The sequence below is a fragment of the Gymnogyps californianus genome, chromosome 6 (assembly GCF_018139145.2).
Source record: "Gymnogyps californianus isolate 813 chromosome 6, ASM1813914v2, whole genome shotgun sequence".
Lineage (NCBI taxonomy): Eukaryota > Metazoa > Chordata > Aves > Accipitriformes > Cathartidae > Gymnogyps > Gymnogyps californianus.
The window spans coordinates 9,268,352-9,294,316 of record NC_059476.1 but is presented as its reverse complement, the minus strand read 5'-3'; the positions used below and the strand labels follow the sequence as shown (position 1 = coordinate 9,294,316).

The following is a 25,965-nucleotide window of genomic DNA, read 5'->3' as shown; positions in this document are numbered from 1 at the left end:
GTCTGTAGAAGGTGAAGCCTTCTGGAGGAGAGGGAGGTGATATTTTCCCTGAGAGCTGCTGAATACATGTGGGGGAAGTCTCTCCTATGGTATAGGCTGAAACGGAGGGAGGGAGGGAGGAAGGAGAGCGAGACAGACAGCAGCAGGATGCAATAGATGGAGGAGAGACTTCTTTACAATCCCTTTTAATTTATACTCTCACTTTGAATTTAGTCTTAAATTCATTTTAGTAATTTATATTCTAATAAAATCTAGCTTTAGAGCCTTCCGGAGATTTGGGATGTGCAACTTAAGAATAGGTCCAGAGAAATCTTTCTCAAAGTTTTGGCCAACCAGAAAGTATCCTGAGTATGAAAGTGAACCTCCCTGCAAGCTGTGAAACTTCTTCAGCATACTTTTGCAGTCCTTGGAAAGATGGGAAGGAATGTTTGCTCAGTGTCAGCTCTTTCATTTGCACCCGACTTCATTTGCACTGTTGAATCATATAACTGCATTAGGCAGTGCTCTCCATTCAAGTCATACGCTCTTTAGGTATCTTCCCTGAATTAGAATTGTCTATGAAGAAATATGTATTTCTGCTTTGCAGCATCCAGTCTGTGGCCAAGATAGAGATTTAATGGTTTGTCCCTCTCTACTGCAGGTCTCTGTGGAATAAAACCTTCGTAATTTGTGTTTGTTAGCACTAAGAAATGTGCTCCTTCTGAATAGTTTAGTGAAGATCTTCTCTTCCCATTTTGTAGGGTCGGCTTGGCGTAAGTTAAAGGTCCTTTGTTTGAAGAATCCCAAGGCGAGTTCTGTGTGTTGGCTTTCAGAACTCTTCTTGAATAACACAGGCTCTGTTGTTCAAGGCTCTTTGAGTACTACAGAGATAATGGCTACAGTGTCGGATGCATAACTATCTTTGATACTATTAATGGAGTATCTAATTAATTAACCATTAAATAATTAATGCAGTAATTAATTAAGTAATTAATAACACCGTAAAATACTTTGGGATAGCTTGAGTATAAAAGGCGTTATACGTAACCAACTCTTACTGTTTTTCATGATTTACTGTTTCAACTGTATTGCAGGTAAAAATGCAGTAAAAAAAGTGGAATTATTTTTCTGATTTGTTACAGATGCTAAAGTTATGAGGAACTGTATAGTTTAACATCTTTTATCAATGTAAGGACTTTTCCTGCCTTCCTTGAAAAACAAGTTACTATTTTCTTGGCTTTTAGCAAGTGAAACATAAATTAAAATAAAAAAGAAAACCAACAACAAAAGAACAGCAACAACAACAAACCCCAGGAAAAAAGCAGTCATATTGTTTTAAGAGTAAATGACTTGGAAATCTTTTTAAACTTGTGTACAGAAAAGCTGTTCATTCATATGACTAGGAGACAAGAGTCCCGTGTCTATTCCCAATTTTGCCGTATGATGAGATCTTAACTGTGTATCACTGCTGGTCTTTGGCTGATACTCTGCATCTCTGAGAGGGCACAATCTGGGCTTAGAAGATAACTACGGCATTTTTAAATGGTCATTTTCCACATATTGTGAGCAAATAAACAATACCTTGTCCAAAAGACCAGTCTACACTGCTTCTTGCATCTTGTAGCCTTTGCAGTAGCCAGAATTTCCATAGGAGTGCACGCTGTGGTGCTTGTCCACCATACGTTTACAATAACTCTGTTTGCAAAGATTCATGCTAAAGCAGTCATTTGTATTTCGTGGGACCCCAGTTGACCAGACCAGGAGATTTAGCGTAGCTGTACATTAGTCCTAGCCTTTAGGCCTTGCTGCTCATGATTATTAAAGGGTTTATTAATCCCTTTAATAGGGGTCAATCTCTACTTGCCATCTTTTGCTGTCCTGCTACCTTTAAATATGTTCTGGTGCAATGATAATCTTACTGTTAAACATGTAGATATGGCACACTGTTACTAATAGAGTCAATGAGACTTTATTAATTAGATTTGCATAGTTACAGAAGTGTAGAGTAGTGTTAATAAATAAATGGAGTCTTAATTTAATATTTATTCATCTTTCACCTTCATAAGCTTGCAAAAACCTGATCAAAACTCATTATCTAAGACATCTAGATCAACTTATTCTTATTTGAATAATGGAACTGTGGTGGCTAATAATAGAGAAAGTGGAGTTTTCAGCTTCGAAGGTCATGGTAATTCCTTTCATGTAACTCCTTTATTTTCTAATTTTCTTTCCACACTCAGTGTAAAAAAAAAATAAATACCATTTTCTTTAACTATTAAGACAATACAGTGGGCTGTATTCATGCTTCATTGACCAATAAGCTTTTTTTTCTCCTTCGATGTCAGGTGTCCCATGGGATACAATAGAGTGTATTTTTTCAGATGATGTGTTGCTGCAGAAAAGGTGATTGTCAGCAGTAAGCAAACTATTGAGTCCAACAAAAGGCTGACACAGCTTTTTCCTGCTTTGACTTAATCTTTCACTCTTTTTGTATTTACTGATTCTGGTTTTATGATCACATATTTTTTTATTTGTAACACACTGCTTGTGTGGTGTTGGGGACTAGTAGAATGTCATCAAGACAGGGATCAAAATAGGGCTTCAGAATGATTCACTAGGATGTAGCATCAAAGATGACTTGCATCTAACCATATTTTAACATGCACAAAATAATAATCTGAATCATGTACGCTTACAAGTCACCTCTTTATTTCCTGTGACAGAGGAAAAACCAGAATCTTTTGATCCCTGTAGAACCATAATGGTAAAAGAGTTAGAAGATTTATTCTGTTAGATCTGAAGATATCTGCCCCTGTAACAGAGCAGTCAAGATCCATCCACCGCACCCACCTCTGGTTCACAACTGTGTTGCACAAGGATTATTAATCCACTAACACAATTTACACCTCTGAGGGCTCTGCTGATTCTTGACTAGCTGACTGCACTGAACATTGCCTGCTGGGATTCTACGTGGTGCCCTCTATGAATTGCAGCAACAGTCATCCCTGGTGACTGGGTCTTTTTTTTTTTTGCATTAAGGAGGTGCTGGAAACCTGCTTCACCCTGACAAGTACACCTCTACCCCTTTGCCCTGCAGAAATGTTCCTTTTCAGTCATTCCTAGTGCTATGACCCCAAGGTTAATCTCATTCCTCCAACTTCAGGAACACAATGGGATACCTCAAAACTTATGTCTTCCAACTTGTCCCAATCATTTTATACTCCTTCCAGGAAGGGTTAAGCATGGTTTGGATCATCTGAGGGTGGCCCTTTCTCCCTTCTGCACCTATGCCAACTTTAGCTGGCCATCAGGGGAGTGCTGTTAGTGTGCAGTGACAGAAATGGCATGAATAGGAACTGCCTGGCAGACTTCATTCCTTTCATAGGTTGAAAGAACATGTAAAACAAATGCCATTTGGAAGTGAAATATAATCTTTTTGAGTCAATACTAAACTGCTACTTGTTTCTCTTGTATGAAAAGTTTATCTCACTTGCCACTTACAAAATCTCTTAGAATTCTGGCAGTTTAGAAAGGATGTGCTTGGTGGTCACATAATTTCTATTCAGGATTCCACCGTGCCATGTTGTTATTAGCAATGTTATTTACTATAGTACCATGCCTTCATACTACATCATTTTACTGTAGATGCAACTTTTTTCCCAAAACTTTTAAACCTAGTAATTCTAAAATGTGTTATAGTAATGTAGCTATGTAAACAATTTATGTAACACTATAAAGCGTATGACTGTAAAACTAAAATATTTAAATGCATTTTGAACAGAATATTTGAATAATTATTTCAGAGTAAAACTAGGGAACTCTTAACACTCTAACAATACTTGATACTGTATTTTGGAATAATTGCTTTACAAAGAATGACTATTTCAAGTTATGTGTAATAGCTGCTCTGACTCCATGATAGAATCTGTTTCTTAATTTAGTTATTTTTCTTAATTTTATTTTTTTTGTTACTGCTTCACTGAATTTTTTTTTTTGTTGTTGCTTCAAGACATTATAGTGCAAATACTTAAACAGTGAAATGCATGTGAATAATTCTGACTTGTAGATTACTCCATGCTTTTTAAAATAAAAGTGAACAGTAAATTTTTAGGTGCTTGCATAACATATTATTAATATGTATACACTTGAATCTATTTTATTATTTTTAATTTCTGTTTTGCACACAGACAGCCTTTTGATTGATTACCAGTTTACCTTCAGCTTATTACAAGAGGATGATCGCCATCACACTGCCATAAACTTTATAGCAAATCCGGAACAGGTAAGAAAATGTTATTAACTTCAGACAAGATTTGGAGAGTCATGATTAAGATTTCCATTGTATTTGACCATGATTAAAGGTTTCCCAAGTGCCTATAAAGTATTAGAGATATTTCAGATCTTTTTGAGAACTGAAAATTATTCCACTGCATTCACTGAGAAAACTTTCTAAATGGTAGATGTACTTCAGATCAACTAATACTCCAAAAAATTATCAGCTGGCTAATTTTATTGTTATTCCCATGAATAACAAGTTTTAGTATCTTCCTGAGATGAATTAAAGGAGTATACCCTTCAGTTAAGAAATCTTTATTAGCAGATGAGAAAAGTAATTTTTGGATTGTAATTAAAATGTAGCCATTTGCCGTGTATTTTTTCTTTAGTTTTATAAAGAAAATTATTTCATTATTTTTATCACAATCTGAAAAGATAACTGGTGTAGTTATATGCTTACTTGTACCCTGTTCTTACTGAAGCAAAAGAGAGGATTGCCTTTGGCTCTGAATTATTGCCATTTCTATTTATGTTTAAAATGAAAAGCGGAGGATGATTAAAAGGCGATATTCAGTTATGTGCAATAGAGTTATATTTGATACATTCTGATATATATTGTTAACTTCAATATATTTTCTTTTTTTTATCTAGTCAAATAAAAATTTGGATATATCAATTAATGCATCAAACAACTTCAACCTCAATATTACATGGTCTATTGGTTCTACAGGTGAGGGTGAATTTTGTGATGATGACTTTTTCCCATATGATTTCATGATCCTTTAAGCTATTTTAACCTGATTGTCTCTTTGTTGCTAATTTTGATAATAAAACTTTACCGAATGTGTTCTTTTGCCATTATCATTATGCCATTATTAATTATATTATTTAAACCTCAGATGATAATTTGCAATCTGAACAAAGCTTCATTAATATGTTAACTTTCTCTCCTATTCAATTAAAATTACTTTGGTAGGAAAAGCTTGTAGTCTATTTAAATTTTTAAAATGACAGTGTTATGAAATGCTGTGATTTTAATTAAGATAAATTGCTTCCTTAACTACTGCAGAGACTGAGATTTTATTTCTTTGTTTCAGTGTTCAAGCTAAAAATTTAATTATTAACCTTAACATTGATATCAAACAATAAAGTTCTTCTGTGTATGCTGATAAAAGGAGCTGCTTATCTATTTTTCTCCAACTTTGAACCCCATTACTCTTCTTTGTTTTAAGAAGAAGGAAGAAAAGCTTTATTTAGACAGTTTCTCTGAATTGGTTCTATTGACTTTCTGAAAACACATCCAAGGAGAATCATAATGCTTAAAATGGAATCATACTAAAATTAAAAAAAAAAAATCTTTTTAAAGAAGGTTCAGAGTTTGTCTTACATAAACTTATGAATTTCTTCATCAATGTAATTCTGAAGTATTTTAACATACCATAATTAGTAAATTCTATTTATTCCTTTATTTTAACTTAGCACAGTCACCCATATATTTGCAAAAAATGGTACATGTTTATTAATAGGTATGTTATTAAAGCTTTCATGAACAATGAAAACTCTACAGCAATAATGTAAGATGTAGACAAATTCACTTTCAAACTTTATTAACCTATGAATTTTTATTGAAATGGAATGTAAATTACTAGAGGAAAGCATATTATCTGTTTAGCTGACCATAACAACTTTCTTCTAAAATTCATGTAACTTCTATCAATTTTATGATTCATTCATAATCTTTTTAAACCAGGGTAGGAGTTTCTGTGAATTCTCTGTATGTGTATGAAATATACCTAATGTGCCATGTAAAACGTAATAAAGGGTTATTAAAGTTGTAGAATGAAGGCACCAAAAGTAATTCAAGAATTTAAGTTTCTTGTGTAAATTTACTTTGGCACCGTTAATGATGATTAATACTTGTCGTAAATATATATATCTACGTATGGGTTTTTTTAGCTGGAACAATATCTGGAGAAGAGATTCCTGTTGTTTCTAAGGCTAATATTAAGGAATACAGAGATAGCTTTTCCTGTGAAAAATTTAACTTTCGGAGCAACCCAAACATCACTTTCTATGTCTATGTCAGCAATTTCTCCTGGCCAATCAAAATACAGGTTAGTATGACTGTTTTGTGCTTATAGAGATGTTGGCATCTTAGCTTTACATTGAATTTCATGTTTTCACTCATACAGAAAGTATACAAATAGTATTATTTGCATGCTGTATTTTCTGTGTATAAGAATTATATTATGATGCTTTTGCTTTCAGTGGTGAATCACACTTTAGACTGTTGATTTTAAAATCTGAAGTTAAAATTATTGAACATAAATGTTTATTTGTAATATATCTTATGCATTTAGATGTATACATAAAAAGGAGCACCCAAATATGTATGTATGTACCTAGATATTTGAGTGTAATCTTTCGTTAATCATTAGCCTTCTTAGCCTCTGATTTTCTTAAAGGTTGAATGTCTATATCATATTACAATATTACAAACTTCAGTTAACACTAAGTATATTTGGTTAGAATTTATATTCTTCTTTTACTTCATTGGAATCAATTTCACTGAGTATTTTCTGGAGTAGTGAGATACTGTGCAGTGGCAGACTCGAAAAAATCAATGCAATGATGATTGTTTCCCTCCCCCCCCCCCCCCGAAGTTTCAGCAATATTTATAGTTACCATTACTATAGCTGCATTTGTAAATACTGCGTCCCCTGCACCAATCAAGGATCTCTTTATGTGGATGACCAGCTTTTGGCTATAGCTCCCTTACGGAATCAATTCTTAAAAATTAAATTGTTGAAATGATAATAAAATTTCATAATTCCTAGTGGTTTGCTCAGGAAACCAGAACATGCTTGAAATACTTGCCAGGTAACCATAATTACAAACATTCTACAGATTTCCATTTTGGTGGACACCCTCCCCCCCCATTTTTATAAAATACAGAGCCTGTTTCATATATATATATGTATGATAAAGTAATCTGCTGAGGAGCCTCCTGGATTAAAGCAATCATCTTCTAAGTAAACTGGCAGAGAAATATTATTCCTGTGTTACGTTAAGTAAAGCTAGACTTTTCTTAATCATACATGAATGTTAACAGTAAATATGTGTTACACAGTGTCGAAGGATGAATTTGTGCAATTTACTAACATTTATGCATGTACTATTTTATATAAAAAACCCTGAAGGTTAACTGCTTTCTTTTACTGTTCGTATTAGGGGTATTTTTTACGTTCACTAATCCCACTTTCTAAGGATAGAATGACTTCAATTGCCAAATAGCCTTCCTAAACAAACCCATGAAGCAATTTAAGCTGTAAATGCATTACACACTCCTTTCACCTTTAAGATTGGAAGGTGCCTATATCATCATTGTAAGACAAACATTGTTAAGGTGATGTATTCCTAAGATGTGCAACTCTTTGTCAGATGTTGGCAGATTGCAGCTCCTTCTTGTGCTGTTTCCACTGCAGCATAACACCTTAATGGTCACGTTTTAATGCATGATAAAGGGAATCCCTGATCATTGGTTACATCCCTTCCTCTTTTTTTTTTTTTTTAATCAGACTTTTCCTTATCTGCCACAGTTGCACAGATTTTTTTTGTATTTATTTTTGAGGCACATTGAAATTCATCAGTCTAGACAGTTCTGTCTCAGAGATGATGGTGCTTAAGTATTGCATTCGTTTCCCGTCCTGCTAGTTTTTCATAAAAATCTTCTTCCATCTAGAAATTAAGTCACTCCAATTTTATGCAGTGGAAAAGGAATGCTAAGGTCCAATTATGGAAACTGTTTCAGGATGTTAATATTGTCCTCTGTATTTGCTTTCCTAAATCAACAAGATTATTATTTAGCTCTCAACTTTTTAATGCTGTGATTTGTTCTTTTCCAAGGAAATATCTGAAGTTCACATTACCCCTATAGATTTTTTATGTTGGGCGCTCTAGCAGTAGATAAGATCTTCAAATGATAAATGGAGTAGGGAGCTTTTCAGAGAAAACAAGTTTAGTTTTATATGTTAACTTTACAATTCTGTATGTAATAGAAATCTAAAAAAATATATGAGCCTTCCTATGACTTAGGGTTAGGAGAGGGAAGTCATGGTTCATCCCTATCTAGAGGCTGAAGTTTCCAAGGCCAGTACTAAATGGGCTCACAGTTCTAATATTTATGATCTTCTACATCTACATCTCTTAGCATACCAGATTTCACCTTCACAATATGCAAAAGTTGTTGACATCTGTCTATTACTGTATTAGAGAGTGTCCATTTAAAGGATGATAATTCTTGCAAAAATGATGTTACTGTTATACTGATGAAAGGACTCTTTGGGAGAGTCAAGATACTGATGATGGATTCAAGTTCTGGTTTGGAATGGGGAACTCTTCTTGATGGTCTCTGAATTAATTTTCAAATGGTCTAGAAAGTAGTTTCCTGAATTAGCCAGCTTTGCCTTTCTGTGGTGATTAGAGAGTTAGCTCTGTGTTCTAGTGCAGGGCTTTGGATGTCATGGAAGCTGGCCTATGCATATATGGTCCTAGACACAGAACTATTTGCACCGTAGTCCCTTCCACTAATGCAGTCACGCTGCATTGGTCAGATCGTGTCGATTAAAAACGTACTGATATTTTATATCAACTCAGTACTGAAGGTTTCATTTAATCCTGTTAAAGCTAAGGAAATTACTGTGGCTTCCTTGAGAGGTATTCTGTTCATAGGAATAATTAAGATAGCAACATGAAATTTGGCACATACCTTTTACACAATAATTTTGTAGAGGACTAAATACTCAATTCAGCACATCTAGCATTTTTCAAATAAAATCTGAGTACCAGTCTCCTGTATTTACATTATTCATTGTGGCTTGTCAAGAATAGATTATCTAAAGAATGAGTTCCTAAGAAAGCAGAAATAGTGACCTTACTTCCCTTGTAACTGATATTTCAAGTTGTGTTGTTGATATGCATTTCACCACTCTCCTTTTATGCCTCCTGTTTTGCTGGCACTGGAGCTAAGATTACTTGTGTTTTTCATTGGGAAGGTCTGGGTGTTGGTGTTGGAGGTACTGCTCTTACCATTTCATTTTCTATAGGAGAATGAACAGTACTCCTCATTATACAAGACATTTAGTTTCATTTTCTGTCAAAAAGTCACCTATATTATCTCTATTTTTGTATTCAGTTCTCTTCAAGATTTTCATGACTACAAGGAAAAACTGTACATCCCAGCAGGTGATTGTTTATTTGGCTCAATGGCTCACAGTTGCTTCCTCAAGTACTTTTACTATGCATGTTACCTCTTCAGCAAGCTTGGAGTTTTTCCCCTAAATCTTAATAAATTCCTAGTGATTCTAACACAAAATATCCTCTTTTGAAATATCATTTCCTGACTTTGAAAAAAGGGATGTGATGGTTGTTTGCATTCAACAATATCCTGAAGATGTGCTGGTCTGTGGTAATTCTTCACCAGCAACTACCCAGTGACCCATTTTATTTTTGTCGCTGGTGAGCCTAATGATGTCAGAATACAAGTTCTTCAGCACTGGATAGCAGTGAATTACGTGCAAATCATAGAAACTATGTAGGAAATTTTCAGTTTCAGATGAAGTCCTGCTCTCTTTATAAAATTGTACTCTAGGTTTCCATTAGTCAGCACCCTTCTTCTGTCCGTAATGGCTACAGGCACACAGCTGGGTGCTCAGTCAGGAAGAGAGCTCTGCAACCCTCAGGGCAAAACACTGCATTTAAATTTCCTGATGCTAAAAGCATTTTATTTAGCTATAAGATCTCTTCTTCCTTGACATCAAAAGAGAAGCAGAAATGTGACATAGTTGCACAGGGGGTCATTAGAAAGATAGTGATATAGGACATCTTCAGCTTAGAGCTGTTTCTGCAAATAGACCTGTTATCAGGTGTAACATGGACAGCTACCAGTTTTTCTCAGAAGTATGTAGTAGTTATACGCTGGCACTCGAATGTTGGATGTTTTCCTGTTGAATTACTGGAAGAGTTTATACCACACTTTTACTCCATTTCTTGTAATGCAGAGTTGACTGGGAAGTAAGGATGAATACAGACCCTTAAGCTTAGCTGTTCCAAACTTTAATAGGCAACAGTAGTTTATGCATCTTTTCAGAGGAAGTCTGTATCAAGTATCTTTGTTATTAGAGGGTTCAAGTGTCCAAGTAATAGGACATCATCCAGACTTACCATCTCTACGTTTGACTGAGTGTCTTTGACAGTCCCAACTTTAGGTGTACCATGTCTTATATATCTGTTAAACAGGACTCCATGAGAAAATGCTATTGTCTTAAATAGGCTGAATTTCTGAACAGAATTTGTGGCAAAGCCCCATAACACGTTTCTGTTCATTTTTATTTTATTTTGAGAGTTGATGTAATTCAGACTCCACTGGTAATGGAATTTGAAGGCTGTAATATTTATTGAAAAGCAATAACTCAGACTGTAGCCAGCACCTCAAATAATGGTCAGTGGTCCCTGAAGTAGTAAGCAATCATAAAGCTTGGGCTTCTGACAGCTATGCAAATATTAATAACAGCACTAACAACATGTTCTTCAGTCTCAGGAAACTAATTTTATGGCAAGGGATTTTTGTCATTGAAGCTGGTAACAGATGTGTTTCCTTTTTTTTCATCAGTTGCTCCCATATACTGAAAAGTAGCAAGTGCATGTGAGACAAGCAAACAACCTTAAAACGCTGTCCTGGCTCTCCGGTTGATGTACTCTGTCCCTAAGGACAGCAATAGCATTCCTGCTTCCGGATCAGCTGCTTTCATGCACCTATATCTCTTTATAACTGTCAAACTTGTAAGTCTGATCTCAACTTGTGCCTGAGCAGCAAAATTTTCTACCAGTTTTAAAGCCGCATCTGGAGATAATAATAACTGTTCTACTAGTTATTTCCTTTCCTCCCTAAAGTATAAATGAACGATTCACAAGTGTCTGAGTTTCAATTGGGAGGGTGAGTTTAAATTACAAGGTTCAACCTCAGCAGCAAAGCACTGCCTGGCAAAATTATGTTTATATTTAATGAAAAAAAATCTTGTTATTCATTTTGATCATAGAATAGTTAATCTAACATCTTTCCACAGCATAGAACAATTATTGTTACAGCAAAATTAGTCATGACGTTAGTGTACATGTAGAATGCCGAAATGTGTTAGAAAGAAGGAATTTAATTACTCTTAAACAAGCCTACTGCAAGCTTCACTAGCATATTGTTGGGTTATTTTTTTTTCTGCACTGTTGTTTCTGAGGAAAACTATCTTTGGCACCCTGTATTAGTTTGTAGGCCAGAACAGAATAATGAATTATGGTGAAGATTTACATTTTATTTGTATATAGCACAACAAATAATCAAAACTACTTCATATATAAATTTTCAAGGGATTTTTTTTTTTTTAAAGGGGAGACTAGTGTTCTTTCAGTTTACTGGCTCCTGTTTCAGAATTGATTTTCTTTCCCCTGTTAATAGCCTGCCCGTAGCAACTGAAGAAGGAGTGTAATGTAAATCAAGAAGCATATCTACCCTTGTAATAAATTTTGCTGTGTAACATAATTTATTTCAGCTTTTTTTGTTTTGGAGTTCATTTTGAATTTTTAACATTCATGAATGACTTATGTGTTGTAAAAGCTCCAGGAAGTAAAACTTGTCAGTCACTGCCATTAGAACTTACAACAGTAGCACAAACCTAATTAGTAAATTAACAAATAAAGATCAGAGCTTTTTTGTTTTTAAGACCTTTCCAAATTTTGGAAAGGTCATGATTCTGGAGTCTTTGCTTGGAAAATGTAAATCTATGATTTATGGTGAATGATTAAATTTCTAAGTGCCTTAATGGTTTTCATAGAGACTGCTGAATAACTGCATATAGCTATGTGTGAATACACTATAATTCTTGAAACACTAAACAGGTATTGATGATGAAGTGGATACATTAGCTTCCAAAACGACTTTGATGTTTTCTTACAATAAATATAAAATCCCTCTTAAAAAGAGGTTTGAAAGTAGTATACCAAGAACAAAAACTTGGGAAATCCACTGAACTACCATTTAGGTACACTTCTGCAAGGAGCATGAAATTCTTTTGGAACAGAAAAAAACCAGGAATAGAAGGTATCTGGCAGTACAGGGTGGATTAGTTTATAGATGACTGAGGTGTAGCCTAAAATGTAAATATATACTTAGCTTCAGTTTTCAATAGGGATGATGATATTGATCATAGTGTAAAGTCAGGATTGATACTACTAATAATTAACATATATTTATGACAGTTTTCCTCAACAGAGTTGGATGCAAATCTCGAGCTTAGTGTGCTCAGATTAGGCACCAGGTAATATCCATCCTAGAACCTGAAGGAAGTGACATGTGAAATTGCAGGGCCAAAAGCAGGAGGGTAGGATCACGAGACTGGAGAAAAGCAAATGCAAGTTCATATCTGAACGTAGGAAGGAAGTGATTCAGGTAACAACAATTTAGTAGTATACAGTGCTTTGGAAGAGATTTTGAAGGAAAGTTATATTATAGTATTTTGTATTTTGTCAGGTTTTATGCATTGACTGTAGGCATTAAGTTAGTAAGGGAATTAGCTGATGACTGTGAAGTAGAAGAATGTAGATCTAAAGAAACAGAGATTTCAGTAACAGATCACATGGCTGCTCATGGTACATTTGCACACTGATATTCTGCCAAAGTGGCTCATCTAATTACCTTTCTGGGCATGGCAGAGTGGAAACAGTTAGTTTGTTTGACAGAAAAAAGTCTGGAGATTCAGATTTATATCTTGCATAGGATTGTTTGTTATATCTGATTAAAATATATGAAAAGATGTTTTCATTGTTTCTCAATTCAGTGTAAATACGGTTTTTGCTCTAGAGTTATTTTTAGAAAAAACAACAATTCAAAATTATTTTAAAATTGAAATCAGTGGGACAGCAGCGTGGAGGTAAAGATTCATTTCTTTCAGTGCTAGATTCTAAAACTAAACTCCATTCTGTTTTTCAACACATTAAATACCATTATTAAAATTCTGTGTCGTAGTTATATTATTACAGGTATACCTGTTACATGTATAATTATTGCATTATATAAAGTAGTTGAAAATTACTACCCAGATGTGGACTGTTTCAGTAATTATGATTACCTTTTTTCTTTCTGAGGTAACCAAATATAATACCAGAAACCTACTGATTCTTGCCTTGGAAATTTAACTATCTATAATATCTATAATTTATTTCCTTGTAGTAGCAAGGCCAATTGTGTGGAGAATAAATCACAAGACTGTATAATATTCCCAAAAAGCTTAATGTGCCCAAATCCAATGTACCATTTCCCAAAATGCTTCCCATGAATCCTGAAGTATTGCTAAAATGAGGAGGTGTTTTCTGATGATTAGATTATACCTTTTTTCTTTAATAAATAATGATAGAGCTGTTAACATTTTTCTGAAAATATACCAGAACAAGGTTGCCAACCATATTGTGCCAACTTCTACACCACTCATGTAAATGTTAATTTCATTACTCTCCCTGGTACATTTCTTTTTCCAATCACCTTAGAAAAGGTTTAATATGAGCACCAGAATATCTGTAAATATTTAAGATAGTTGATATACTTCTTAGAAAGCAGAAGCACTGTTAATAGTTCAGCTATTGATTTAAGGGAACCAAAACACCTAATTAAGAGATAATTAGTCTTCAATGATGCATAGTTTTAATTGGTGTATAATTTGAATGTCTGAGATTACAACTCCTGTAACTGATGTGCCAATTGTATAGTGTTTTCTTTTCCAGACAGACCAAGGCACGATCTACTGGTAGCTGTACAACACAAGAGAGATGTATAGATATGGTATTTGCTAATACAAAGTATCTCCCTGTGATGTTTAGCAAGTAGATACTGAGATTTTTTTCTGTAATTTCCATTTCTGTTATCTACTTAATTAAGTAAATTGTAGTTAGAACATTTAGAATGAAATAGAAAATATTGCTCAAAGATAGCTTTTATTTGTTCAGGACTTTTGATTGGCTATAGGAAAATAAATCAATTATTCATCTTGGGATTTTTGGAGGGAACATATGACAGGATATAGAAACTTGGTTTTTTAATAATAAGAAAAAAACCTTTCAAAGATTAAGATTCTCCCTGAAGAAAACATCCATGCCTTGTTGAACCACAGAAGCCTATAAAGGTCATACACAGTGGCTCCCACACAGTCAGAATAATTTGAAAGTAAATGTTTGGCTCATAGGGAATCAGAATGGAAATAAGAAGATAGTGGTAGGGAATAGATATTTTCATCCTTTTTATCATGACTGTCCATTCTAGAAACCTTATTTACCCTCTCTAACCAGGATTTTGTAGATAAATGTGAACAACATGCAGGATTTCTGTTTTTCACATTTTTATTTTAATTTGGATTTGTTGCAAACTGGACCAAATCCATGTTTTTCAACATTTCTTAATAAACAAAATGTCAGGGGCCCAAAATCAACTTAAAAATTCCAACGTAAGATGTTTGTGAAGTAGGCTTCTTGGGAGACCCACATCTGCTGAGTAGTGATGACAATCTTGTCAGCCTCACCAACATTATCGTGGTCCTGACACTGACAGCAATTTCAGGTTTTCAAGTTAGAGTAGCTTTTGGGTTTCCTAAGGTCTTCTGGTTGCAGGTGTTTTTGCTGATCAGGCTGCTCTGAACTGTCACTCAGAGCTACAAGGTACCGGGACTAACTGGATCCCCTGTCTAAAAACTCAAACCAGAGCTCGTTTACATCATAGGATTGTCCTTCAGCAGCAGCACGTGGTCACTTGTCCCATGAATTGAAGGCTCCAAGTCTGACCTCTGAGCACTGAACCAACAAGGTATGTCATGGTGAACCGTCTCTGATCCAGTGACCCTGGAAACAGTAGTTTCCAGCTCTAGGTAAACGTGACAGCAATGACTGGAAATACAGCTCTGGGATTTTGTTTAGGACTTCAGAGCTTAATTCCTCAGGCTGTGGCAAACTAGCTAGAAACTGTAGGGGTGCTTACAGCTGAGTTTGCAGAGCTCTCTAACTCCTAGCTTTCCAAAAGCGCTGAAACTTCAAAAGTCGAGGCTGTTTATCTGCAGGAACATTCTCAGGAGTGAGCTAAGGTGCCATCAACATCCTTAGCAGGAGGAGTCCTACCTTAGATTAAGCAGACATTCATACTTAAGAATGTTTATTTTAGTGAATCAGTATTTTTGATGGCACTCTAATGTGTAGGATTTATTGCAGTGACAGGCAAGGAGTTAAACTTTATATATGCTACTAGAAGACAATCCTTGAGAATGGAAAATAGTTGCCTTTTATTGATATTTGGGACCTCTTCTAAGGTATTTTTGTTGTGATGAGATATTTCATCTAGACCTCTATTTTTTGCAAAGATAGGTATTAAACTTTTAACCATATGGTCAATGTATTAATTTCTATGATGAAATAACAAAATGAAAATATTGGTCAGTGAGACTCCAGGATTTTCAAATCCAGAGTCATTCCATGGTTCCTCATGGATTAACTAAGGCTTATATGGTTTAAGCTGAGCTAACCGATGTGAAGATGTGAAGAAGTCAAAGTCCACAGATGTCGTTCCTGGGAAACACAGAAAGAATAGCACAAAGTTGGGCAGAATCGCAAGCTCTTTGTTTAGCAAGAAGACCAGCTCAGACCTGCAAATTTGACTGTTAATTGGGCAGATGTTGGGGAGCTACTGTGCTCTTTGTTAGATAATAGTGTGAATGCTCACTTCTTTAGACTGTGCAAAAGGACGCTAGGGCTGTGATTGTTTGTTTTCATTATGAAATGTTGATAGTTTTTATTTTGAAATGCTTTAAGGACCTTTAAATTGTGGTAATGATATAATTTTAAAAAACTCTTGAATTCTTTATTATCAGGAAGCTAATTGCATGTTAGAAACAGAAAAAACAACCCCAAAACTTGGTCTGTATTAGACAAACATATTCTGTGCCTTCAGGGAGGCAGTACAAACAACTATCAGACATGGATAGCCAGATAAGCGTATTAAACAAGAGGGTAGAGAGCTTGTAGGTCATCTGCTTTTTTTTAAAATCTGGCTTTAAGTACATTAGTTACTTGTCATTACTTTTTCATGTAAGCACTTGATTTCATTGCTACCTTGGTGTTATATCTCATAGATGATAAATCCAGAAGGGGCTCCTGCGATCATATAATCTAAAATGAGACATAAACTAAAGCATAGGCTTTCACAAATTAATTGCTGTTTGAACTAGACCATATATTAAAAAAAAAAAATCCAGTCTTGGCTTAAGTATTTCTGGAAATGGGATATGCACTAGACTCCTACTAAATAGTTCTGAATGTTAATTATTGCCACTGTTTAAAAACATGTGAGTCATCGTAAGTGTAGCTTTCCACGGGCTAGTCTTGAAGTGCAATTTTATGCTAGAAAGAAGAGCTTGCTCCTATAAAGGATGTGCTGCTGTTGTAAACACCATGTACTCCATCACCTTTTCTTCAGCTTTTCTCCAGTCTTACTGTCATTCCTGTGGCTTTTCTCTGAACCCTCCAGTATTTCAGTATCCCTTGGGAATTATGGATGCCAGAACTGGATATGCTTTTCCAAGTGTGATTACATCTGTTTCAGATGCAGAGGTAATGATGTGCTTGAGGGGGCAGAAAAAGGGTGCTTTTCAGCAGCTCCCCCATGGGCCACGCTGTGCTGCTGAAGGAAGCAGAACAACCTTAGCACCACCTTCCCTGCTCTTTCTTCTTGTCACTCCGATCCGCCCTTTTCACTACATTCAGTATTTTCCTCTGGACATCCAGGGTTACCATAGCCCTTTCATCACAGTATTGGGAATTTAATCATTATCTACTGTAACCCCAAATATTTTTCAGTGTCACTGAGTCCAGAATAGCGTCCTTGAGAATGATCTTCATTCTTTGATTCCACATTTATACTATCAAAGGCAGTTTTTATTACTTTTACCTTCCCCTTATCCTCCTGTACAAATGGCTTGGTAAAAGTGACCTATTATTTTCACTTTCTTCCCTCAGCATGCCGTATAAGAATGTATTAATAACAATATTGTTTTCTTGTGAGGTATTGACAAAAGCTTTAAATAACACTAGAAAACAAAGATCCAACAATCTTGCTGTGCCTTGCATTAGAAACACATTTGTACAAATGCGAGTCTCTATTTGCAATTACATTTCACATTAGTTAGTTTAATATGTGCCATGTTGAATTTGTGTTATTCTAGTTGCTCGACGTGGTGCTTTTGCCAGAAGGATTAATACAATCTCTTTGTATGCATAAATAGGAAAATATCCGGAAGGAGTAGAAGTTCTGTTACTTGTATTGTATTGCTATGTATGTTGTTGGGAATGGGTTAGGACATGGTCTATGTAGGCATGAATTGGAGAGTAGTGATCTCCTGTGAAAACATGTAAGAACTGCTGGTTATAGAATACTTGTTTTGAACACATATATTCTTAAAGTTGATAAAATTAATTTTTAGACCAATACGCTCTACAAATTTTGCTATTCTATTCCTACATTATTATTTATCTTACTTAAACTTTATTCATAGTTCTATTCTTTCATTCTGTTACCCCTTCATGAACATACCTTACACAAAACTGGGGGAAGGTGAATCTTCTGCCTTTCTTTCCTTCCTTTTTTCTTCTTGTTTCATGATGTCCTCATTTTACTTTCTTGTCTTTTCCTTTTATTATTATTCTTTACTGTGACAAGAAAAATATGCAAGACTGACATTGTTACAGATTGCAATCTTGTTAAAATTGCCATATTAACTAGCAGTCCAGGTAGTGAAAAACCATTCAAGCTGTCAGATATTCTCAAATGAGTGAAATAAAAGCTGTTTGTATGTATATAGAATCATCATTACTCCTTTGTCTCGTAATACCAACTTTGTGCAGGCTTTGAACTGTTTTCATTTAAGGTAATTTTATTTTTGTTTTATTCCCAGTGGTAGCGTCTGAGAAATTCTATGCTGTGTACATATGAGAGTTTTACAGAAATGACTGATTTTCACTCATAACAAAGTTTTTGTATTAATTATCTGTAATGGAAGTGTTTCATATTGGGTTTCTTCATCAAATTAATATAGATATAGCACAAAATTCACTTGCTGTGGATACAGAATTTCTGAGTCTGGGAAACACAGAACAGTTTATGTTGGAAGAACCTCTGAAGGTCTCCAGTCCAACCCCCTGCTCAGAACAGGACCAACTTCAAAGTTAGATCTGATTGCTCAGATCCTTGTCCAGTCAATTTTTCTCCTTGTATCTCATGTTGCAGTTTATGTCCATTGTATCTAATCCTCTTTCTGTGCACCTCTGAGAAGACTCTGACTCTATTTTCTCTGCAACCCACCCATTAGGTAGTTGGAGACAGTGATAAGATCTCTTCTTTGCCCTCTCCTTAAGACATTCAAAGTTAATGACTTATTACTGTGTGGTAAAATGGGAGTTCAATGAATTTACAGAAGACATTAAGAGCGATCCCAGGAATTCAGTGCGATTCAGTGCATTCTCCTTGAAAGTCCCTCCAACCTCAAGGATTTAAAAATAATGAAAATGGTTATAAATCTTGAAGTCATTCTTTGAAATAATAAGTTGTATAATATAAATACAAGATAGTTTATTTTGGTATTTATCCAGCTGTTAGGCCTTTTGAGCTCCATATTTATATCTGCCTTCTTGAAGAAAAAATGTTACTTAAATGGCATCTGGATAGTCTCCTAAGACAGAATGAGATGTGGCTTTTGTAGACGCTAATTCTAATCATCATAAAAACAAAATGTGTGAACAGTATTTTCTGAGATAAATGTAGTTTTACATTTTATCCTGGCAGATCTTAATTTTTGCCTTTTGGAGTTGCTGTCCTAGCGAGTGACTTCTTTTGAGACCGTAAGTTGCTTATTATGCTTGCATGGGTGAATTAACATGTAATACTAGAAAATGATATGATCAGATGTTTCTCTTAAAAAAGCACCTGGGAAACTTGTAACTCTTAGAATGGAGGGGACTTTGTACTACTTGTAGTTGCAAGCCACATCCATCGTACAGGGCATAACATATGAAGTGCCTTTTCAGTTTAATCTTTCTTTTCAACTGATATCTTTCCTGTATAGCGTAATCATTATCCTTATTAAAATCTGGTTGGGTTTTTTTTTTCCCCCTTTCTGGCATATGATTATTTAAATATACATTCCTGTATTGAAAATTTGACAGTGCTTGTGTGTACACACTAGAGATTGGAAAGAACAAGGATGAAGTGCATCTCTTCAGTAGCAGCAAGGATAAAAAGGGGGAAATAGTGTAAAGCAGCATTTAAACTGAAATGTAAGGGTGGAAGCTTCACAATTTTTTATTGTTACTGTTACACTTTGCAGAGTAGGTGGTGAGATGTCAGTGGAGAAAGTATTCGTAACATGTATGTTTAAAAGGTTTAAAAGGAACTTTTTGGCTCTGCTTTCTCATTGGGGGTGTATTCTTGGCAGGGGGGTTGGAACTAGATGATCTTTAAGGTCCCTTCCAACCCAAACCATTCTATGATTCTAGGATTCTATAACATTCATTTACCCGAGTGTGGTGTAACGGTATCACTGCGTCCACGCTGAAGTGAAGGCATTCAGTGGCATTCTTTGAAGTACTTATGACAGCTCTTCAGTGAAGATATAACAAAAGATGTGTGTTCTGCCCTAAGTGACAGGTATATTAACACTCTTGTGGTTAAGTCCCATGTGCATCAGTAAGAATAGGTTTTTCCTTAGCTGTTGCCTTCTCTTTAGGCATTAGAAAAGGTGAAAAGGTGTTTAATTCACATCATACCTGTATTAACTACTGTAAGCTGATAATGCTTTTTTTGTAAAATGATTACACTGTTTGTTTGGTTTTTTTTTCCTAAACTAATAACACTTCATTTATATGCTATGGGCATTAACCGCAGAACTTCATTTGTCTTGAAAATCCTTTTTAAAGCTGTATTCATCTGTGGTAAGGCTAGTGGTGGTAAAAAATCAATTGCAGCTGTATTATTTGCAAAGTAATCAATTCACTTCTCCATTCTAACTAGAAGAGGCATCCTGAGGAGCTGGAAAAATTACACTAATCTGATATGCTTGGATCTTGTCTTTGTTTCATTGTAGAGACTGATACTCATCTCTTTACGTCTACTTCCTTTGAATTTTATTTAGAGTTCATATAAATAAGGGCTACTTGAAAACATCTTGAACATGGATATAATCACCCTGTTCTTTTGACAATCCTTTGTCTTATTTGGTCTTATTTTGACTCTTCTTATGAACTGGGCATATTTAAATGATGCGTTCATCTTCTGTGTTAATTATTTTCACCTGAACAGTGTCTCAAATTATGTGTTTAAAGTAAGTTTGGAAGGGAAGCATACAGTAACTTTTCAGTCCTTGGTTTTCATGCATACTAAGTATTATTCTATCCAAGATTTGATTCCATTATTAATCTTTTCATTAAAATAAATTTTACTTATTTTTTACTAACTGCTAATGTATATAGTAATTTACAAAAAGTGAAGGCTACAAGTTTCATGTGCTGGGCTCCAAGTCTTGCAGATACACATGGGACATTAGAGTCGTCTTCTGACATCTTAGTAATATAACGCTTAGGGCCGGCAGGAACCTTTTCCATCATCAAGATGATGTTACCTGATGTTACAAGCAAACGTTTTCATAAACTCATCTGTCTTAAAAAGCAAATTTCCTTGTTATTTGAACTTAAAATATTTTCACAAAGCTCCTTTATTTCCACAAATGTAATCATTCAGTTTATATATGTTTGTTATTCTGCAGCCATTTTCTATGACATCAGTAGCTCTTCATTTTTGCTGGTGTTTACCCCCTTTTGTGTGTTTATACACGGCAATCATATTCCCTATCAGCCTTTGATATACCCAGCGAAGCAAGCTCTATTCTTTGCCTTTGATAAGATTCATTTTCCGTTCCCCTCCTGGCCACCCTAATGGTTCTTCACCTTCGGTTTGAATCCATCTTTGAATAGAGTGACAGTGCAGTGTACAGTTTTTAGTCTGTCAAGACATCGTTTTGCAGTTAGAAGATTAAATTGCACAGTACCATTGTTATCGTTACAATTTTGGTTACTCCATTAAGATGCCTCACATTCCGTTTGTGTTTTTCTTTGTGCTTGGCTGGTATAATTTGAGGAAGTTGCTTTAGTGGTGCTTATTCTACACCTGTTGTAGTAGCCAGATGTAACAGAGCCAGGACTTCTGATTTAAAAAAAAAAAAAAAAGCATAATAATTTAACAGGAAATAATAAACTGACCTCATTTGAGGTGACAGGTTCAAATGATATTCTAGTATGATAGAATTTAATCTTTTAAAGCGATCAGTGAAAATCCATGTGTGTAATTGCAATGCACAGATTCCTTATCATACTAGTACCAATGTGAATTTATACTCCTGAATTTACAAATACTCAATCAGATCATTAAATGGAGTTTCATCTGTGGGATGCTTTCACATAGTTTATCATTCACAATGATAAACTGCATGATACTATGATATTAAACCATCAATTTCTGTTCAGGTCCACTTACATGCTCTCTCCATTAGCATGAATACTGAGTTACTGGGGTTGCACTCACTATGGATGAATTGCTTTGTGCGTGAATTTTTATTTTATGAAATACCCTACTGCTTAAATTCTGGCTCATACCTTTTAAACTGATTTTCATGATACTTAAACGTTACCTTTGTTTAACATTACCTTTGTTTAATGTCAGTCAGTATGGTGAGATCAAGCAAATTATGGAGGAAGGAATTTTTTTATTTTGATATTTTCAATTTAAATTGATAAATATACAAGATACAATAGTGACAATTTACTAGCAGTATGATAGCAGGTGTGCTAAGGTTAATTGTGTTTTCTGTCGGAAGGAACGTAATGGTAAGTGGTACATCATTGCAATAACGTTTCTAGAGTTTGTAGAGGGAAAAAAAATCAATTTTTATTAATGATATATAATACTAATAAGGTTTTTAAAGGCTTTTTAAACTTACAATGTAGTGAAAGCAAGTTGTTATTTAAATGATCATACTAAGTAATATTATAATTTTAAAATTGTATTGCTAAGCTGACACTTCTTGTGTTAATATTGTTCAAACAGTAACTCAGGATACAAAGAGAACAAAATGAAAATGAATACAAAGACATAAAACAGGATTAGTTACCTTGAAGAACAGTGTTTTAAGTGAAACTTGTAAAGCAGTGCTTTTGCTCTACTCTGCTTTTTTTGGTTTCAACTTGAGAGTTCAGAGGATAGTAAAAATTGCAAAGAAGTCTAGAAAAAATGACTTGAGGAAATACGGCAATGATTTCACTTGTTAATCTCATGAAGGGAAGATTTAAAGGGTGGTATTGCAGTCAAGCAGCTAAAGATGTCTGACTGACGATGGGGGAAGGAGATGGAGAAAGAGGGCTAGAAGAAGAAATGGGCCTAAATATCAGTAAGAGATATTTAGTTTAGACATGCTAAAAGGAAAGGTGGCACAGGTAATTTCTGCAATCTCTAAAACTAGAGGTTTTAAATTATATAACTATCTATTTGGATAGGTTTGCTTCTCCTTTGGGCAAGTAGGTATGTCCCATTTGCTGTACTTGCTGTGCTTTTATTATGTTTTCTGTGATATAATTTTCTTTTTTCAATATTCTATGGTTTTTTTTCCTTTTTGATGTGAATAATTTATAACAACAAAAGTGAAGTGGCTCCATTAGTGTCATCTTAATAAAGGAATGAAATCATCCTTATCATGATATGACAGGCAGGTGCCTTACTAGTCATTCTTAGGAATTGTAGAGGGAAAACAGTAGCGGAGATGAAGAGTGTTTACAATTATCTCTGAAGTTGTTAAGAAGGACCAATAATTCACAATTTAAAAAAAAATGTTTTCTAGAACTAAGCAGTGATTACTAGAAAGCAGTTAATGGGCTTCAGAAAAGGAGGATTAAACTGGTCAATTTTTCAGCTTTGTAAGTTTTGTGTGGACGTTTTAAAAACAAATGAAATTGGTCTTTTACCAATTGACTCTTCTTTCACTGCCAGTTTGTTGACACTTAGAGCCCTTTGCTCTACAAGCAACAATAACACAATTGGTCTAGTACATACTCTTTAATTGAATTGACTATTTTGCCCTGCTGCTCGGGGAATAGATAAATTGCTGCAACCTTCTGTTCTGAAAGTTGGTGGGTTTTTTCGTCTTTTGTTTTAGGAACAGAAAGAAAGTATGAAAAAAATAGCATTCAGAATTGGTTAAAGACATCACTGAATTTGTTTTGACTAATGATATTATTGCAGTCTTAGTTCTGTGAAATATTTTAGGAATTAATCGGTGTTTGCTGTCATTTCTGTTTCTGGTTTAATCATGTAGGTAAAGTAAACTTTCATATTCAATATGCCACTACTGGTAGAATATAACTGAGTGTTTTGAACTTCCAATAGCAAAGTTATTCTTTGACCTGAAAACATTGTTAAGGAGAATTTTTTTCTTGACCTCATAAGGTGAACGTTCATATTGTTTGTGTAAAAGGCAGTTGACCTGCAGACACAACTTGAATGACATTTTATTATTAAGCAGGTTAACTAAAGTTCCCAAAGTTATTATTTAATCAAGAAAATATGACAGGAAACATTTTTTTTTTCAGCCAAATCGATATTTTTATTGATAATTGCTGGTGTCCTGCCCCCTTCTTCACAAATACATTTCCCACTTCTCAAATTCTGTAAGTCACAGATCATAGCTAAATAGCATTTTTTAAGTCATCTAGATGTTTGGATACTCATTTTCTGGAGAGGCTGGGGCATCTGGGTACTATCAATGACTTTAGAAATATCAGCCGTTATTTATCTTTGATTGAATTCGTATCCTGTTATGAATAGGTTCTTTCCAGTTATTATGAAGGAATGGAGGAAATTAAAGGGGTTGCTTTGCCTGAAGACATACATTGGGGAAATAAGGGTGGATCCACATGCTAGTCAAGCATAAGGAGGAGTAGGTCATTCTTAAGTGGCAACCTTTTATTCTTGAAGCACATCAAAGAGGGTGTGGTGGGGTGGGGAGAGAGGAGAAGAGAGAAAATATATGTAGTATCTACTTGAGAGGAATTGTTGCAGACACTTCATCTTTATCAGTTTCACGTCCTTTCCTTAAAGTCATTCAGTTCTGTGTTGTGGAGAGGTTACCCATTTATGCACTCATACAATGGGACCGCCATCATTTGCTTCGTAGAATCACCATATGAGTTTTGGAGAGCTCTGTGGGTTTGTGTGTCCTTTACAGCTGAATCCATGGCTGGGTATATTGGGGGATTTAATGTCAGACTACAAAATGTACATACAAACCTATCTTTGTGATTTTTTTAATGTACTTTAATCTCAATATGTCAATAATTTATCAGTTGTTAGTCAAAACCATGTCCAAGTCAACATGAAAACATGATTTAGTAAGTGATGGAAAGAAGTCTTTTCTCAAAGAAGAGGAAGCTATGTTATGCTGCTGAAAGTTAAGAAATACCTTTCATTCCTTTTCTCGGTTTCTCTTGGTATTTTTTGTCTTGATGGTGTGAGTTTTTTCCCTCGATTATGATGTCTGTGTAAGCACACTTTACTCTGTCTTTGTATGAAATAAAGGTGCTTTCAGCAAATGTTAAAATGGATATTTGATCTGAGGTAAAGCTTAAACTTACCTGGTTTTGCCCAAGACAGACTACAGTTCTCACTCATATAGAAGGAAAAGCCATTATGCCATAGTTGGGAAGTTTGTGGGTGTGTTTGGCATGCTTTTTCATTTGATTCATGTTTGACATTATTCATGATCATAATTCATTTAGGAAATGCACTAAAAATGCGTTTTTATACCTTCCATTTGAAACTGTGTAAAACACTCAAGTAACCTTTAGCAGATGCAGTATACTATGTATTTCCTGGAAGGTTGTCCATTTTATTTTTTTTAAACAGTTGTACTGCCCTTGTGCTTTTATAAGGCCCCAGACATTTTGGGAGTTAACTGCCAAATATCCCGCTGCTGCAAGAGACAATATTTGATTAACCCCTCACCAAAGATAACTGTGTCCATCATGATATACAGCAGCTTAGTTAAACTGTTTCTTTTCAGTAAAGGTTCCAGGAGTCTGAGAAGATGCTCAGCAAATGCTTATTAATCAGATAAGCATAATTTTTTCTTTACCCTTCTATCGGTGAAATAAAATAAATCATAGCCCAAAAGTTAACCAAAACTGCTGCTAGGATTTTAAGGCATGACTCCATTAACTTAATGTAGTTTGCATTACTCATGCAAGATGTGAGTTTGCCATTTATTTTTATAAGCTATATTAGTTCCTCAGAGGTTTTTCGCCTTTTTCTTCAAGTAATACTGAAGCTCAGCTTTTGGTCATCATAGCAAAATCAGACAAATGTTCCATATGGTTTTACTTCAGTTCTGTGTATTTTATTAGTTAAGAGCACACTTTGGTCTAAACTGAGTATGAAAGGTTCTGAAGGATGTTAGATTATAGTAAATAATAATACACAGCATCTCTAGCTGTGATTGAGGAGCTGCTAGTTAATGGGTTATTTTCTGTAAGCCAAAACAT

The 25,965-nt window shown here is 34.8% G+C and overlaps 1 protein-coding gene across 1 annotated transcript in view; it reads left to right on the top strand.

The window, feature by feature from the left end:
- The window catches only part of ATRNL1 (attractin like 1), a 550,130-nt gene that overhangs the window by 235,185 nt on the left and 288,980 nt on the right, over positions 1 to 25,965 (top strand). The window contains exons 22-24 of the mRNA XM_050899286.1: positions 4,167 to 4,261; positions 4,906 to 4,984; positions 6,211 to 6,368. Of these exons, the coding sequence (XP_050755243.1) occupies positions 4,167 to 4,261; positions 4,906 to 4,984; positions 6,211 to 6,368 (332 nt within the window). The remainder of the gene's footprint in view (positions 1 to 4,166; positions 4,262 to 4,905; positions 4,985 to 6,210; positions 6,369 to 25,965) is intronic.